Genomic DNA, 14633 nt, shown 5'->3' with positions numbered 1-14633 from the left:
TATGGAATTATATTTTTTCAGCTTATGAAACACGGGACCAACACTATATGTTGCGTTTATATTTTGTTCATTGTATGTTCCTGTGAGGCAACTTCTGGTTTGGAGTAGCTCAAGCTGGAAATGGGGATGATCATCTCAAGTGGCATAGTTACATTTCTATCTACAGTTCTCCAGTCTCCCCCCCCCCCCCACTGATTAAAGCCTCCATACTGCTGCACAGACTACAACTGTTTCTACATTCAACTACATTTGGTCAGTAAGTACATAACTGGGTTGTATTCATTAGGACACAATGGATAGGGTTTTGCAACACACAATGAAAAATGAGGGTTTCTTATTGGACAAGTCCAGGTAGACCTTCCCTGTTTCAGTCCATTTGGTGCCTAATGAACATGACCCTGGAGGTACAATATAAACTAAACACTTTTCACACAACCTAGTTCAGTCTGGGGTGTTTTTATTCCGCCGATTCTGTTGCAACTAAAAATAGTTTCTATTGGACAATTTCAGTTGAGTTCCTCCCCTTTTCGTTTGCTTCCATTTTAAACATTTTGCGACAACAGTTCTTTCCAACTCTGGCTACGTGTTGCTCTTTGATAAAGCAGTATATAATATATACTTAATATCTAAAGCGAAGACTGTACAGTACAAGAGTATATCACAATTCACACGTATAAAAAGATGCCTGGTCGTCTGTCCGTCCTCAGTGCTGTATCAGTTCTGTTCATGTCACAACATTCAATAACTAGTTACTGCATGTCTGTTCTTACTGGTTGTGTCCCAAAGGTACCCTATTCACTATGTAGTGTACTACTTTAGACCAGAGCCCTTTTGGGTCCAGGAGCCGATGTCCCAAAAAAGCATCTTAAGGCTAAGTTAATCGGAAACTGGATCCTGATTAATAGTATAGTATAGACTGCCTCAAGGCACACCTGTTCATTGAAATGCATTACAGGTGACTACCTCATGAAGCTGGTTGAGAGAATGCCTAGAGTTTGCAACGCTGTCATCAAGGCAAAGGGTGGCTACTTTGAAGAATATACATGATCCCATATGTGTTATTCCATAGTTTTGACATCTTTACTATTCTACAATGTAGAAAATAGTACAAATAAAGGAAAAACCCTTGAATGAATAGGTGTATCCAAAACATCTGACTGGTGCTATATATATATATATATACCCATATGGTGTTGCTTCGTGATACAGTCAACATCAGGTAAAGTGAAAAATGTATTTCCAATGAAATCAAGGAAACTATATAATAGACCCCTTCTACAACTGTCACTCAAACATTCTGAATTCCAAATCAGGCACTGTAGCCCCTCCCTCCTGGCCACTACTGTAGATCTGAGAGGATCTGATTGGTGGAAGCAATAGGGTAACAGTTCCACCCAGCCAATCATAAAAAGGCAAGATGAAAGTGTTATCGTGACGCTTATATGAGATCCATAGGAGTGTCTAGGACAGGGGTGTAAAACTCATTCCCTGGAGGGCCTAGTTGTCTGCTGGTTTTAGGTTTTTCTTTCAATTAAGCCCTCGGAAACCAGGTGAGGGGAGTTCCTTACTAATTAGTGACCTTAATTCATCAATCAAGTACAAGGCGAGAGCGAAAACCGGCAGACACTCTGCCCTCCGTGGAATGGTTTGACGTCTAGGGTGTAGGGGCTAAGATGTAGGGGCTAGGTGGTAGAAGCTAAGGGATAGGGACTAGAGTTTAGGAGCTAGAGTGTAGGGGCCTAGGGGGTAGGGGCCTAGGTTAAAGGGGCTAGGCAGTAGGGCCCTAGGGTTTAGGGTGTAAACTACAGCTCTGCATATATAACCATAGAACAAAACTATTTTTTGATTTAACTAGGCAGGTCAGTTAAGAACAAATTCTTATTTTCAATGACAGCCTTGGAACATTGGGTTAACTACCTTGTTCAGGGGCAGAACAATAGATTTGTACCTTTTAGAAAACAGAGAAAGGTTTTGTTTGCTTTGCTGAATGTGGCCAGAGAGGGGGAGAGAGTGGAAGGAGGTTGAGTATCTAGAGTTCTTGTGTGCAGTTGTACTAAATTATCACACAACACACAAACAGGCTGCTTTTAAGACTGGGGCTTCTGATCACCCCAGAGTAATTATTTTTAACCTTTATTTAATTCAGCATGTCAGTTAAAAACAAATTCTTATTTTCAATGACAGCCTAGGAACATTGGGTTAACTACCTTGTTCAGGGGCAGAACAACAGATTTGTACCTTGTCAGCTCAGGGATTTGAACTTGTAACCTTTTGATTGCTAGTCCAACACTCTAACCACTAGGCTACACTGCCACCCAAATAACAACTTCCCCTGGATGATGCTGGGCCAATTGTGCACCTGTATTCGAACCAGGGACTATAATGACACCTCTTGCACTGAGATGCAGTGCCTTAGACCGCTGCGCCACTCGGGAGCCAGAGTTACAGTATAAAAGTTATATTCAGGGAGGATCAATCAGATGGTTGTTTCTCAGTCTCTACCCTTCACCCCCCAAAGTGTCAAAACTGACCCACAAAAAAATAAACAAACACAAAATAAAACAAAAGTCCATTAACCTTTGTGGAGATTTAGAAAGTTGGACTAGAAAACAGATACCTGTTATGGTTTCCATTCAAATGTCTTGTGTTGATAACAACTGGACGTAGTGAGTTCACACCTACAACAACACATTTTCCTTAGGAATTGACTAATAGTTGCCATATTTTAACCATTCTCATGTGCCTAGTTGTTGCCATGGTAAAATGTTCCCTCCTGTAGATCTGTAATAATTGGATGGTGAAACTTGCATCCAGCCAATCAGAAAAGCAAAGCGAAGCAATTAAGGCATTCTCGAAAGTCAAGACAATCCTTGCCCTGCAAAGAAACATTATTGTCTTTTATAGTTTAAAAATAGATTTAGCAAGCAGTAGGCATTTAGAATTAACTGTGGGGTATAAACTGCTTTATAGTTATGTGATGACATCACGTGCCCCGCTTACCTTCAAAAGTATTTGGCAATCATAATTTATTCGAAAAACACAGTTTTGATCATTTGTCTCAATAAAGAAAGTCAGACAAAATAAAACTCCACCCCTGTGGAAAAGGAAATGTTGTCGTTCATTAGAACGTTTCTCCTAGAGCTGACGTGTTTCTTTGCAACATTGCTTTTGTCTAATTAACCCGGGTCACTGGAAACTGCCGAGTGTCTGGTCATTTTTACCAGCAACACAATGTTTTATGACCACATGATGTCATAATGGGTGTTATTTTTTTGTTGTTGTTGCGTGTTTTCGACCATCCTCCCGTCTCCAAATCCTTCCGAGTCCTCAGCGGAAACATAAAATGACCGCCCGACCAACGAAACCCTTTGCCTCAATATAGCCGTCCCCAGTTTCCATCGTCCTCCCCTGTTCAGCAGCTGGTGTCCAGAAGCTGTTTGTTCACCACCGCCTCCTTGGCCTCCACGTAGTCCTTTTTACTCTCCTCTTTCTTAAGCTTGGTCAGCGCCGTCACTTTGGCCTGCGACCTCTTGATCTGAAACACGTCCCACCTCTCCGACAGCAGCCCCTTGTTAAAGATGACGGAGGTGACGCAGGAGGTGATGAGGATGGAGCAGAGAGATGTCAGCATGATGGTGGTACGGAACGGGAAGAACTGGGTCATCACGCCCTCCGCGTCCTTCCTGAACCCAGGGAAGTGGATGACAGGGGGAAGGTTGATGAGGGGTTCCCCACTCAGGATACGGAGGACCAATGCTAGGAGATACCCCACACTGGCACCGTAGCCGTTGGACACCTAGCGGAATGAATGAATGAATCACTAGATAGATGAATAGATACTGTAGATGGATATCATGACACGCAGAATTCACAAATAATCTACACATGTCCACCACAGGAGGCTGGTGGCACTATAATTGGGGAGGACGTGCTGGTGGTAATGGCTGGAGCGGAATAGGTGGAATGGTATCAAACACATGGTTTCCAGGTGTTTGATGCAATTCCATTTGCTCCGATTTGGCCATTATTATGAGCCGTTCTCCCCTCAGCAGCCTCCTGTGATGCTCACCCACTCATCCACCCCTACCTTGAAGAAGAGGACACAGACAAGCTGTGGGAACATGATGGTGTATGACATGTCAACGCCCACCAGCCAGAAAACCAGAACACTGTTATCCAGGAAGGTCAGGGCCGTCCCCGCCAGGCCACACACCACCACTGAGGTACGGATCACACACTGCATCTCCTTGTCTGAGGCCTGGAGGAGAGATAGACACAAGATGGAGGCACAGTGGTCAGCACAGATCAAGACAGATCCAAGATGGAGGCACAGTGGTCAGGACAGATCCGAGATGGAGGCACAGTGGTTAGGAGAAACAATACATTACTATCACCCACTGCCTCTCTCTGCCTAGAGGTTAAATAAGAAGTTTGTAAGATCCTTTGTGTATGCAAACATGCGCGTGTGTGCCTTTTTTATAGTCCGTATATGGTGGGGGGGGGGGGGGGGGATCCGATTGACTGATAATATTCATGTCCAGTGGTGTGTATTCATGGATGCCAAGCCAGGCTTTCCCCCAAAAAATGACCAAGAAAAAACCCACATATAATATAATGTATCTTTCGCCTCTCTGTGTTCCATACATTCAGCCTCTTCCGAATTTAAGGAAATGTATCTCACTGGAGAAAGCATCCAAGTGAAGGAAACCACGCCACTGTGTGTGTAACCCATCCATCTGATGCTGTCTGGTCAGAAAGAGTATGATGCTGTCTGGTCAGAAAGAGAAAGATGCTGTCTGGTCAGAAAGAGTATGATGCTGTCTGGTCAGAAAGAGGAGGATGCTGTCTGGTCAGAAAGAGGAGGATGCTGTCTGGTCAGAAAGAGGAGGATGCTGTCTGGTCAGAAAGAGTATGATGCTGTCTGGTCAGAAAGAGGAGGATGCTGTCTGGTCAGAAAGAGGAGGATGCTGTCTGGTCAGAAAGAGGATGATGCTGTCTGGTCAGAAAGAGGAGGATGCTCTCTGGTCAGAAAGAGGAGGATGCTGTCTGGTCAGAAAGAGGAGGATGCTGTCTGGTCAGAAAGAGGTTGATGCTGTCTGGTCAGAAAGAGGAGGATGCTGTCTGGTCAGAAAGAGGAGGATGCTGTCTGGTCAGAAAGAGGAGGATGTTGTTGCAGCCCGTAGCATTGAATGCAAGGGAAGCCAGCGAACATTTGCTCTCCCTTGATAAAAAATATATGAAAAATAATAGCGGTTGAGTTAAATTGAATGAGCTCAGCTGTGAATGGTCCTGGCGCACCCCAAAAAAAGTCTAAAGGGAAGCCAGTTTGGACTTGGCTTTGACCAATCACATCACATTAGAAGCCAAACGTCATTGACAGAACTTGAATTGTTGCTTCCCATTATGTCTTTGTCCACCGGTGGCTAGCTAGCTAAAATCGTCCCTTTCCTAAATTAGCCATGGATGGAGATAGGGATTTGTCATTTTACTTCTCCCTACTGGCCAATGATTATAACGAAGATCCTGATCCAACCATGAATTCCTTCATTGTGTCCCTGGCCTGAGAGGATGGAAGTTTTAAGTAGCTCAGGGTTTCCCAAACTCGGTCCTGCCGAGGGTATCTGTACTTTACCATTTTATATTTTTGACAACTTTTACTTCACTACATTCCTAAAGAAAATTATGTACTTTTTACTGCATACATTTTTCCTGACACTCAAAGTACTCGTTACAGTATGAATGGTTAGCAGGACAGAAAATGTTTCTAATTCACACTTTCCCTACTGCCTCTGATCTGGCTCACTAAACACACATGCTTCGTTTGTAAATTATGAGTGTTGGCGCATGTCCCTGGCTATTGGTAAATAAAAAAATCTGGTTTGCTTAATTAAAGGAATTTGAAAATATTTATACTTTTGATACTTAAGTATATTTTAGATTATTTTTTTAAATTGTTTTTTACATGTAACCTTTATTTAACTAGGCAAGTAAATTACATTTACTTTTGATACTTGAGTATGTTTAAAACCAAATTCTTTTACTCAAGTAGTATTTTACTGTATTTTACTGAAAACGTCCCGATAACTGATAACGTCCTGATAGCTGATAACGTCCTGATAACGTCCTGATAACTGATAACGTCCTGATAACTGATAACGTCCTGATAGCTGATAACGTCCCGATAACTGATAACGTCCTGATAGCTGATAACGTCCCGATAGCTGATAACGTCCCGATAGCTGATAACGTCCCGATAGCTGATAACGTCCTGATAACTGATAACGTCCTGATAACGTCCTGATAACGTCCTGATAACGTCCTGATAACGTCCTGATAACGTCCTGATAGCTGATAACATCCTGATAGCTGATAACGTCCTGATTCCTGATAACGTCCTGATAACGTCCTGATAACGTCCTGATAACGTCCTGATAGCTGATAACGTCCCGATAGCTGATAACGTCCTGATAACGTCCTGATAACGTCCTGATAACTGATAATGTCCTGATAACTGATAACGTCCTGATAACGTCCTGATAACGTCCTGATAACTGATAATGTCCTGATAACTGATAATGTCCTGACAACGTCCTGATAACTGATAATGTCCTGATAACTGATAATGTCCTGATAACGTCCTGATAACTGATAATGTCCTGATAACTGATAATGTCCTGACATAACATTATATGAATCCAGTGGTGACACTATTTCTTACTAGCTGTTCTTTGGACTTTATCAGTCTGGTGACATTGTATTTCATATGGGCTGAACCTAAACTGAGCCTCACTAACAGCATTGAATAATGTAGCTACAATTGTTCATCTTTGAACACTGCCCTATATCGTACAGAGCATTATGGGTAACATTCCACGGTCGGACTGAATGGAAACAATGAAATTAGTGTTCAAGACCAAAGTGTTGAACAACAACAAAACACACAGTGAATACACAGTGAGACACAGACAGACACACAGACACACAGTCAGTCTTTGAATAGGCCCCATTACTTCTCGAATCCGGCAGTAGGCATGTGTGTGTATAATGTGTAATATAGTGGTTAGATAATATGGCAGTAGGCATTATGGCAGTAGGCATGTGTGTGTATAATGTGTAATATAGTGGTTAGATAATATGGCAGTAGGCATTATGGCAGTAGGCATGTGTGTATAATGTGTAATATAGTGGTTAGATAATATGGCAGTAGGCATTATGGCAGTAGGCATGTGTGTATAATGTGTAATATAGTGGTTAGATAATATGGCAGTAGGCATTATGGCAGTAGGCATGTGTGTATAATGTGTAATATAGTGGTTAGATAATATGGCAGTAGACATTATGGCAGTAGGCATGTGTGTGTGTATAATGTGTAATATAGTGATGGGCTGTAAATATCATGCAGCTGCCCACACAACACAAGGTTGTCTATATAATGCTCTTAACCAATCAAAAGCCCTCGTTTTCAGACCCCCAACAGAGAAAAACAGGAACGAAAAACATCTTTCCCAAGATACATTTTAATTCAAAACCCTCTGTCTCCTAGAACAGCAGGATGGCCAAATGGAGACGCGCGCACGTGTGTGTGTGTGTGTGTGTGTGTGTGTGTGTTTTCATACATGTGAGTGTGCCAAATTAGTGCTTGCTTACATGTGCCTGCTTTAACAGGAATGTGGTTGTCTTGCCAACAGTCTGGACTGATAAACGTCTGTTTTCTGTCTCAATGTATGCTAGTGGTGTTGATGTTTGTTTGACAGAGTTTGGTCATTTGGGGACGTTTCGGTGGTTCTGTGATGTTTTATGACGACTTGTTGGTGTTTCTGACATTTAAGAGCCTTTAGGATGACTTTCTAACGTCACAATAACGGCATAAAAAAAAGTCCACTGGTGGGTTTTTGTGACGTTGAAGTTACATTGAAGGAACGTTGAAACAACGTTGAAACAACAATGAAGTGACGTTTTGTAATGTTCTCTGACCTGCTTCCTGATGATGTTCTTGTAGATGTTGGAGGAGAACATGGAGGCGGAGCTGAGGAGGGCGGAGTCCATGGATGACATCACGGCGGCAGCGACGGCCCCGATGCCGATGATGGAGACGTAGGAGGGGGTGAGGTACTGCAGGGCGATGGGGAGGATGGATCCGGCCTGGCCACGCTCGTATGGGGTCGGAGAACCATAGCCTGTCAGGTTCCAGTCTGGACAACACAACACAAAACATTAGTCATTGGTCCAGTTTGTGAAAGAACACACACCTTTTTATTTTAGGTTCACAAACCCTAACTGACCCATTTCTAGTGCAACAACTGGGTGCTGTGTGGCAATTTTGTGCTTGTTGCACAAAAACAGACACTTCCTGTGGATTTAAACTGTTCTGTCACAAACCCTCACTGAAAAGAATATGATAAACCGCCTGACTGATTCATGTAGCCTCATGACATTGTAATTCTAGTCTAAAATGTTATGTTTTTTTGATTAGGTGTGTTTATCGAGGTATTCAGGAAGACCTGTGAGCACCCCAATCCAAATTATAAGCTGAGGGAAAATTGTGCCTCAAAGGTCAAGAGGGTGACGCCATTTTTGAACTACGTGGCCAAGAATGAGACCTACCAGTCCTCTCTCATTTTCCTGACAGACCATGACAAAATAAGGCAGTAAGCAGAGTTCTTTCTTTCTCTTTAGTCTCATAAGCATTAATTAACAATACAGTATTTGATTGTATGATTTGTGTGTGTGTGTGTGTGTGTGTGTGTGTGTGTGTGTGTGTGTGTGTGTGTGTGTGTGTGTGTGTGTTACCTGTGGATGCAGCGACAGCCCCCACCAAGACAGACGGGATGCCCAGCACCAGGCAGAAAGCTGAGGAGGCGAAGCAGGTGACCTGAGCCTGGGTGTAGGACGACGCTGACAGGATCCTCTGGTAGAAGGCCTGATAGGCCAGGCCTCCCAGAGCCTGAGAACACAACATCTCATCACTAACAGGTGCTAAGTGACATAAACAAATCCACGTCCAGCCACTCGTGTGGGTTTGACATTTTAAAAAGCCTTTAATGAATGGGATAGGCCATTATTAAATTACACTAATGTGTATTGTCCTACGCCTTCATCAAGGTGTCTGTTTTGTCATTTAGAGAATATGGTGAATATATCCTTTTAATGAGGTGGGACACCAGGAAAACGGCTGATAGGCCAGAAGTCTAAAACCTCAAAGGGAGACAACAACCCATAGAATTAGAATGAGTAGAATGAGCTTGGAAGCTCTGACCATGGCAATTTGACAGGTAAACTGTTCTATTCTATTCGTTGTAATTCTATGGAACAATCAACACTTATCAGGAGAATGAGGCTGAGAAACATCAGTTTTAAAATGCTTCACAAATATATGGGTCATTCTACAGATGTGGTTCAAATTGCTGTCCCCAGTAAGAAAATACAACTATTTACACAAATCAAAAAACATTTAGGACATTTCTTTACATCATGACATATTCTAGTCCATTCCAAGGCAATAACAGACATATTGTTGAATTAATATAGTGCAAAACCACTGTTTATTTACTGTACGTATTTATATTGAGAGATGGCGGTCTCCCACCCTGGCTCCTAAAATTCTTGTTTGACAATAAAACAAATAATGATTTTTGTAATTCTTTAACACTAGGACTTCAATAGAACATCTTGAGTTGTTCTATTATTAAATGGAAACATGCTGATCTGAATGTTGTTCCCAGTTTTGATGACACTACCGACACATACACATTAAAAGACTGGAGAATGAATGTGCCTTAATTAGCCACACCCCTACAATTGTAATCAGGAAATGAGAATGCATTCCTCTGCATCACGGCCACATGGTGAGTCTGCCAACATTTCAAAGAAAATTTGTGACTAAAAATATGTTTGTTGGGGATGTATCTCAGTCCAAAATATAGCTGCTAGTCATATCTTAGCTATGGGGATTAATTTAAAGTCCAAAATAAGTCCAATTATCAAAACTAAAATGGTCACAATCGAAACAATTTGATTGGTTTCGGTTATGACACTTGATTGTTACTCCAATGGTATTTCTTTACATCGATTTGAAAACACATCTGATGAAATAATCTACATTAAACACATACATCATTATTTGGAGAGTTATTAAGGACAGTCAGGGACATCCGTAAGGTGGCAACATGATTTGAAGTACAGCAGAAAGATAGAGATCTTCTCTGGGTACAGAGAGGATAAAAACAGACCCTGTGCGATATCGAGAATGTCTGAAAAAGGGAAAGAAATGCTAAAAGAAAGGAAAAGGGGAAAGGTAAATTAGTTTTGAGTTTTTTTCTGAGAGGGAGAAGAGGTAGATAGAGGTCAAGTTAAAGACAACACGGCGCAGCAGTGAAAAGGCACAAAGACGGAGCCAAAGGCTCCCAGAGAGGAGAATGGAATGGCATGCACGGCTATACCAGGGGCTCTCTGGTGGAGAATTCACCTGCCCCTCATGTGGCAAACCATGTGGGTCTCGCATTGGCCTGCACAGCCACATGCAATGGCACAAACGCAACCCTCATCAATAACCACAATTGGGAGCAGTGTCATCATCAACATCGACGGCAGCCGCAAGTTAGTGTGTGTGTGTGTGTGTGTGTGTGTGTGTGTGTACCTACATCTGTGCGTGCGTCTGTGTGTTTTCGGTCACTCACCAGAACCATGAAGTCGTCAATCCACTTCCCCGCGTCTCTAAGCTCCAGCTTGCCGACCCAGGGGGCCTGGAACGTCTCGTTGAATGCGGTCAGAGTGATGTCCATGGAGTTAGGGTTTGTCATCATAAATGGCACACAGATCCACTGTGAGAGGAGAGGGGAGGGGGGGGAGAGGTGAAGGGAGGGGAGAGGTGAAGCAAGGGGAGGGGAAGGGAGGAGAGGGGGAGGAGTTAGGGTTGGTCATCATAACAGATCCACTGTGACAACAACATGAGGATCAGTGAGTATTTTACTTCCAGAAAATTTCATGTTAAGTAGCTCCCACTGTTTTCACTGCACTCCCCAAAATACATGCTGACAAATACACATTGTTAAAGGTCCAATGACCTTATCTTATCTCAATATCAAATAATTAAGTACTTTACTGTAATTGTTTTCAATTAAAATGGTCAAAAAATAACCAAAAATCACTTCTTAACAAAGAGCAATTAACAAAGAATTTATCTAGGACTGTCTGGGAGTGGTCTGTTATTGTCAGAGAGGTTTGGAACTCTTTCTTATTGGTCTTTTAACTCGTTTACCGCTTGGTGATGTCACCAGGCAGGCAAAAACTCCATCCTAGAACAACTAGCAGGAATTTCAGGCGGCTCTTACACTAAAATGGCATTATCATAATTTTCACAATTTCACAGTATTTTTCCAACCTAGTGTGGAAATATATATTAAAATATATACACAACACAAGAAAATCTCGATTTGAATGAACTGGGCCTTTTAAGTATATTGGCATTTCCTTTCAAACAAAGTTGGATTCGATTCGAATGGCTATGACTGATCATCAGGTTTAAATATTCTTTAAATAAAGTTGGATTGGATTCAAAATGGCTGCCGCCACTCCACTCACCAGACTGAGGAAGATGAGGATGAGCTGGATGACGTCGGTGTAGGCTACAGAGTAGAGTCCTCCCAGTAGAGTGTAGATGATGGCCACCACAGAGCTGATACAGATGGAGTAGACATAGGGCAGGTCCAGAATCACACTCATAGTGCCACCTGCAGCACACAGGGAGGGCAACAGAACACTGAGCTATGGAACACTCAGAACACTGAGCATCATCAACAATAAAATGTTCACAGACCGTTATCAGTGATTAGCTGATAACCTACTGCTGTATAGCTGAACCACTCTGCTTCTCCTTCTGGAAACTAAATGCTGGTTATAACTTATGGCTACTTTGTGTACTGCAAATACTAAGGTAATATCCTAGAAACAGTGGTGAGCCTGGTCAAGTACAGTATAATCCTTTTCTATTGCTATATACTACTAACAGTACATATTCTAAATGTAACTTTTTATATACATACAGTTGAAGTCGGAAGTTTACATACACCTTAGCCAAATACATTTATACTCAGTTTTTCACAATTCCTGACATTTAATCCTAGTAAAAACTCCCTGTCTTAGGTCAGTTAGGATCACCACTTTATTTTAAGAATGTGAAATGTCAGAATAATAGTAGAGAAAATTATTTATTTCAGCTTTTATTTCTTTCATCACATTCCCAGTGGGTCAGAAGTTTACATACATTCAATTAGTATTTGGTAGCATTGCCTTTAAATTGTTTAACTTGGGTCAAACGTTTCGTGGGAGCCTTCCACAAGCTTCCCACAATAAGTTGGGTGAATTTTGGCCCATTCCCCCTGACAGAGCTGGTGTAACTGAGTCAGGTTTGTAGGCCTCCTTGCTGAGGGCTTTGTGATGGCAACTCCAATACCTTGACTTTGTTGTCCTTAAGCCATTTTGACACAACTTTGGAAGTATGCTTGGGGTCATTGTCCATTTGAAAGACCCATTTGCAACCAAGCTTTAACTTCCTGACTGATGTCTTGAGATTTTCTTCAATATATCCACAAAACCTTCCTGCCTCATGATGCTGTCTATTTTGTGAAGTGCACCAGTCCCTCCTGCAGCAAAGCACCCCCACAACATGATGCTGCCACCCCCGTGCTTCACGGTTGGGATGGTGTTCTTCGGCTTGCAAGCCTCCCGCTTTTTCCTCCAAACATAACGATGGTCATTATGGCCAAACAGTTTCATCAGACCAGAGGACATTTCTCCAAAAAGTAAGATCTTTGTCCCCATGTGCAGTTGCAAACCGTAGTCTGGCTTTTTTTATGGCGGTTTTGGAGCAGTCCTTGCTGAGCGGCCTTTCAGGTTATGACGATATAGGACTCGTTTTTCTGTGGATATAGATACTTTTGTACCCATTTCTTCCAGCATCTTCACAAGGTCCTTTGCTGATGTTCTGGGATTTGCACTTTTGGCACCAAAGTACATTCATCTCTAGGAGACAGAACACGCCTCCTTCCTGAGCGGTATGACAGCTGCGTGGTGCCATGGTGTTTATACTTGTGTACTATTGTTTGTACAGATGAACGTGGTACCTTCAGGCATTTGGAAATTGCTCCCAAGGATGAACCAGACTTCTGGAGGTCTACAATTTTTTTTCCTGAGGTCTTGGCTGATTTATTTTGATTTTTCCATGATGTCAAGCAAAGAGGCACTGAGTTTGAAGGTAGGCATTGAAATACATCCACCGGTACACCTCCAATATACTCAAATGATGTCAATTAGCCTATCAGAAGCTTCTAAAGCCATGACATAATTTTCTGGAATTTTCCAAGCTGTTTAAAGGCGCAGTCAACTTAGTGTATGTTGACTTCTTACCCACTGGAATTGTGATACAGTGAATTTTAAGTGAAATAATCTGTGTGTAAACAATTTTTGGAAAAATTACTTGTGTCATTCACAAAGTAGATGTCCTAACCGACTTGCCAAAACTATAGTTTGTTAACAAGAAACTTGTGGAGTGGTTGAAAAACAAGTTTTAATGACTCCAACCTAAGTGTATGTAAACTTCTGGCTTCAACTGTATATACTGTCTGTCCGTTGATGTCCATATAATCATAGCATTTTTTTCAGTTTAGGTCAACAATGGGTTCTAGCCTCGACCTATGCAGGGCAGGGTCTGTTTCAAACCTTGAAACAACAAAAGAGCAATGGTCAAGCAACAGCCCTGTCAAAATATATATTTTTAAACCGAACAAAGCAAAACGGCTCATATCGGAAGAAGCCTACTGAGTCTCTGAGTTCCTTCTCTCACTCCTTCTCTCACTCGAAGATTCATCATCATCATCATCAGGTTACATCATAACTATTAAGAACTAAGGAACTAAAAAATATAAAATAATAATAATAATGCATAAATAAAAAATAAAAATTCTGATAAATAGAGAAAATAATCATTCAATCAATAAGCAGATAAACATGAGTAAATCCAGGTCTACCTCTCTCCAATCAGGGCCAGGGTCAGCCCAGCTCGGCCCCGCCCCGCCCGCCTGGCCAAGACGCACCTACGTCCTTAAACAGAAAAGTGTCAGATCGCCACATCGCTGACTAGTAGGTTTTTCAGCCTGCCTGTGACCTTTTGAACTCTACACTTGACCTTTGACTTGAACTTCACCCCATATATTTGAATGTTTGACCTCTGATGTCGAGGTTTTTATATTTTCTTTAGCCTCTTCAGAGATTGTGTGTGTGTGTGTGTGTGTGTGAGTTCGGTCACCAGTATTATACAGATTCCTGTTTATTTTCAGAAGCAGTCTTGAGGTACGGGATGTAACCACTACAATTGACAGATCCTCTTTACAACTCAGCCTGGTACTGTAGAGACAGCAGTGTTTGAGGGGAGTGGAGATCACTAGGCCAAGAAAGGGTGGATGGATTGGAGGCTAGAGTAAAATATTTGGGTAATAAGACTTTAAGGATGAGGAAGATAAAATAAAAAGCAAAGTATCTGAAGCACTTAGGTCTAAATCCTACTCCTATCCTGATTAACGATTTAATTCTCTGGTGGAATGAGAACTAGGGGTCTCTGTGTGTGTGTTGAGGGTTGG

At 42.0% G+C, this 14633-nt stretch overlaps 1 protein-coding gene across 4 annotated transcripts in view; it reads right to left on the bottom strand.

Moving 5' to 3' along the window:
• Window positions 1–2084: 2084 nt before the first annotated feature.
• The window catches only part of LOC115187372 (high affinity choline transporter 1), a 301018-nt gene continuing 288469 nt past the window's right edge, over window positions 2085–14633 (bottom strand). For all 4 annotated transcript variants that reach the window (XM_029746442.1, XM_029746441.1, XM_029746439.1 and 1 more), the window contains 6 exons: window positions 11581–11729; window positions 10677–10820; window positions 8791–8944; window positions 7975–8192; window positions 4088–4258; window positions 2085–3796 (listed from right to left, as the gene is read on the bottom strand). In XM_029746442.1, the coding sequence (XP_029602302.1) occupies window positions 3413–3796; window positions 4088–4258; window positions 7975–8192; window positions 8791–8944; window positions 10677–10820; window positions 11581–11729 (1220 nt within the window). In that variant the 3' untranslated portion in view covers window positions 2085–3412. The remainder of the gene's footprint in view (window positions 3797–4087; window positions 4259–7974; window positions 8193–8790; window positions 8945–10676; window positions 10821–11580; window positions 11730–14633) is intronic.

Source organism: Salmo trutta, unplaced genomic scaffold, assembly GCF_901001165.1.
Source record: "Salmo trutta unplaced genomic scaffold, fSalTru1.1, whole genome shotgun sequence".
Classification (NCBI taxonomy): Eukaryota; Metazoa; Chordata; class Actinopteri; order Salmoniformes; family Salmonidae; genus Salmo; species Salmo trutta.
Note: the sequence above shows the minus strand (reverse complement) of the source record. Positions and strands in the feature narration are given on the sequence as shown.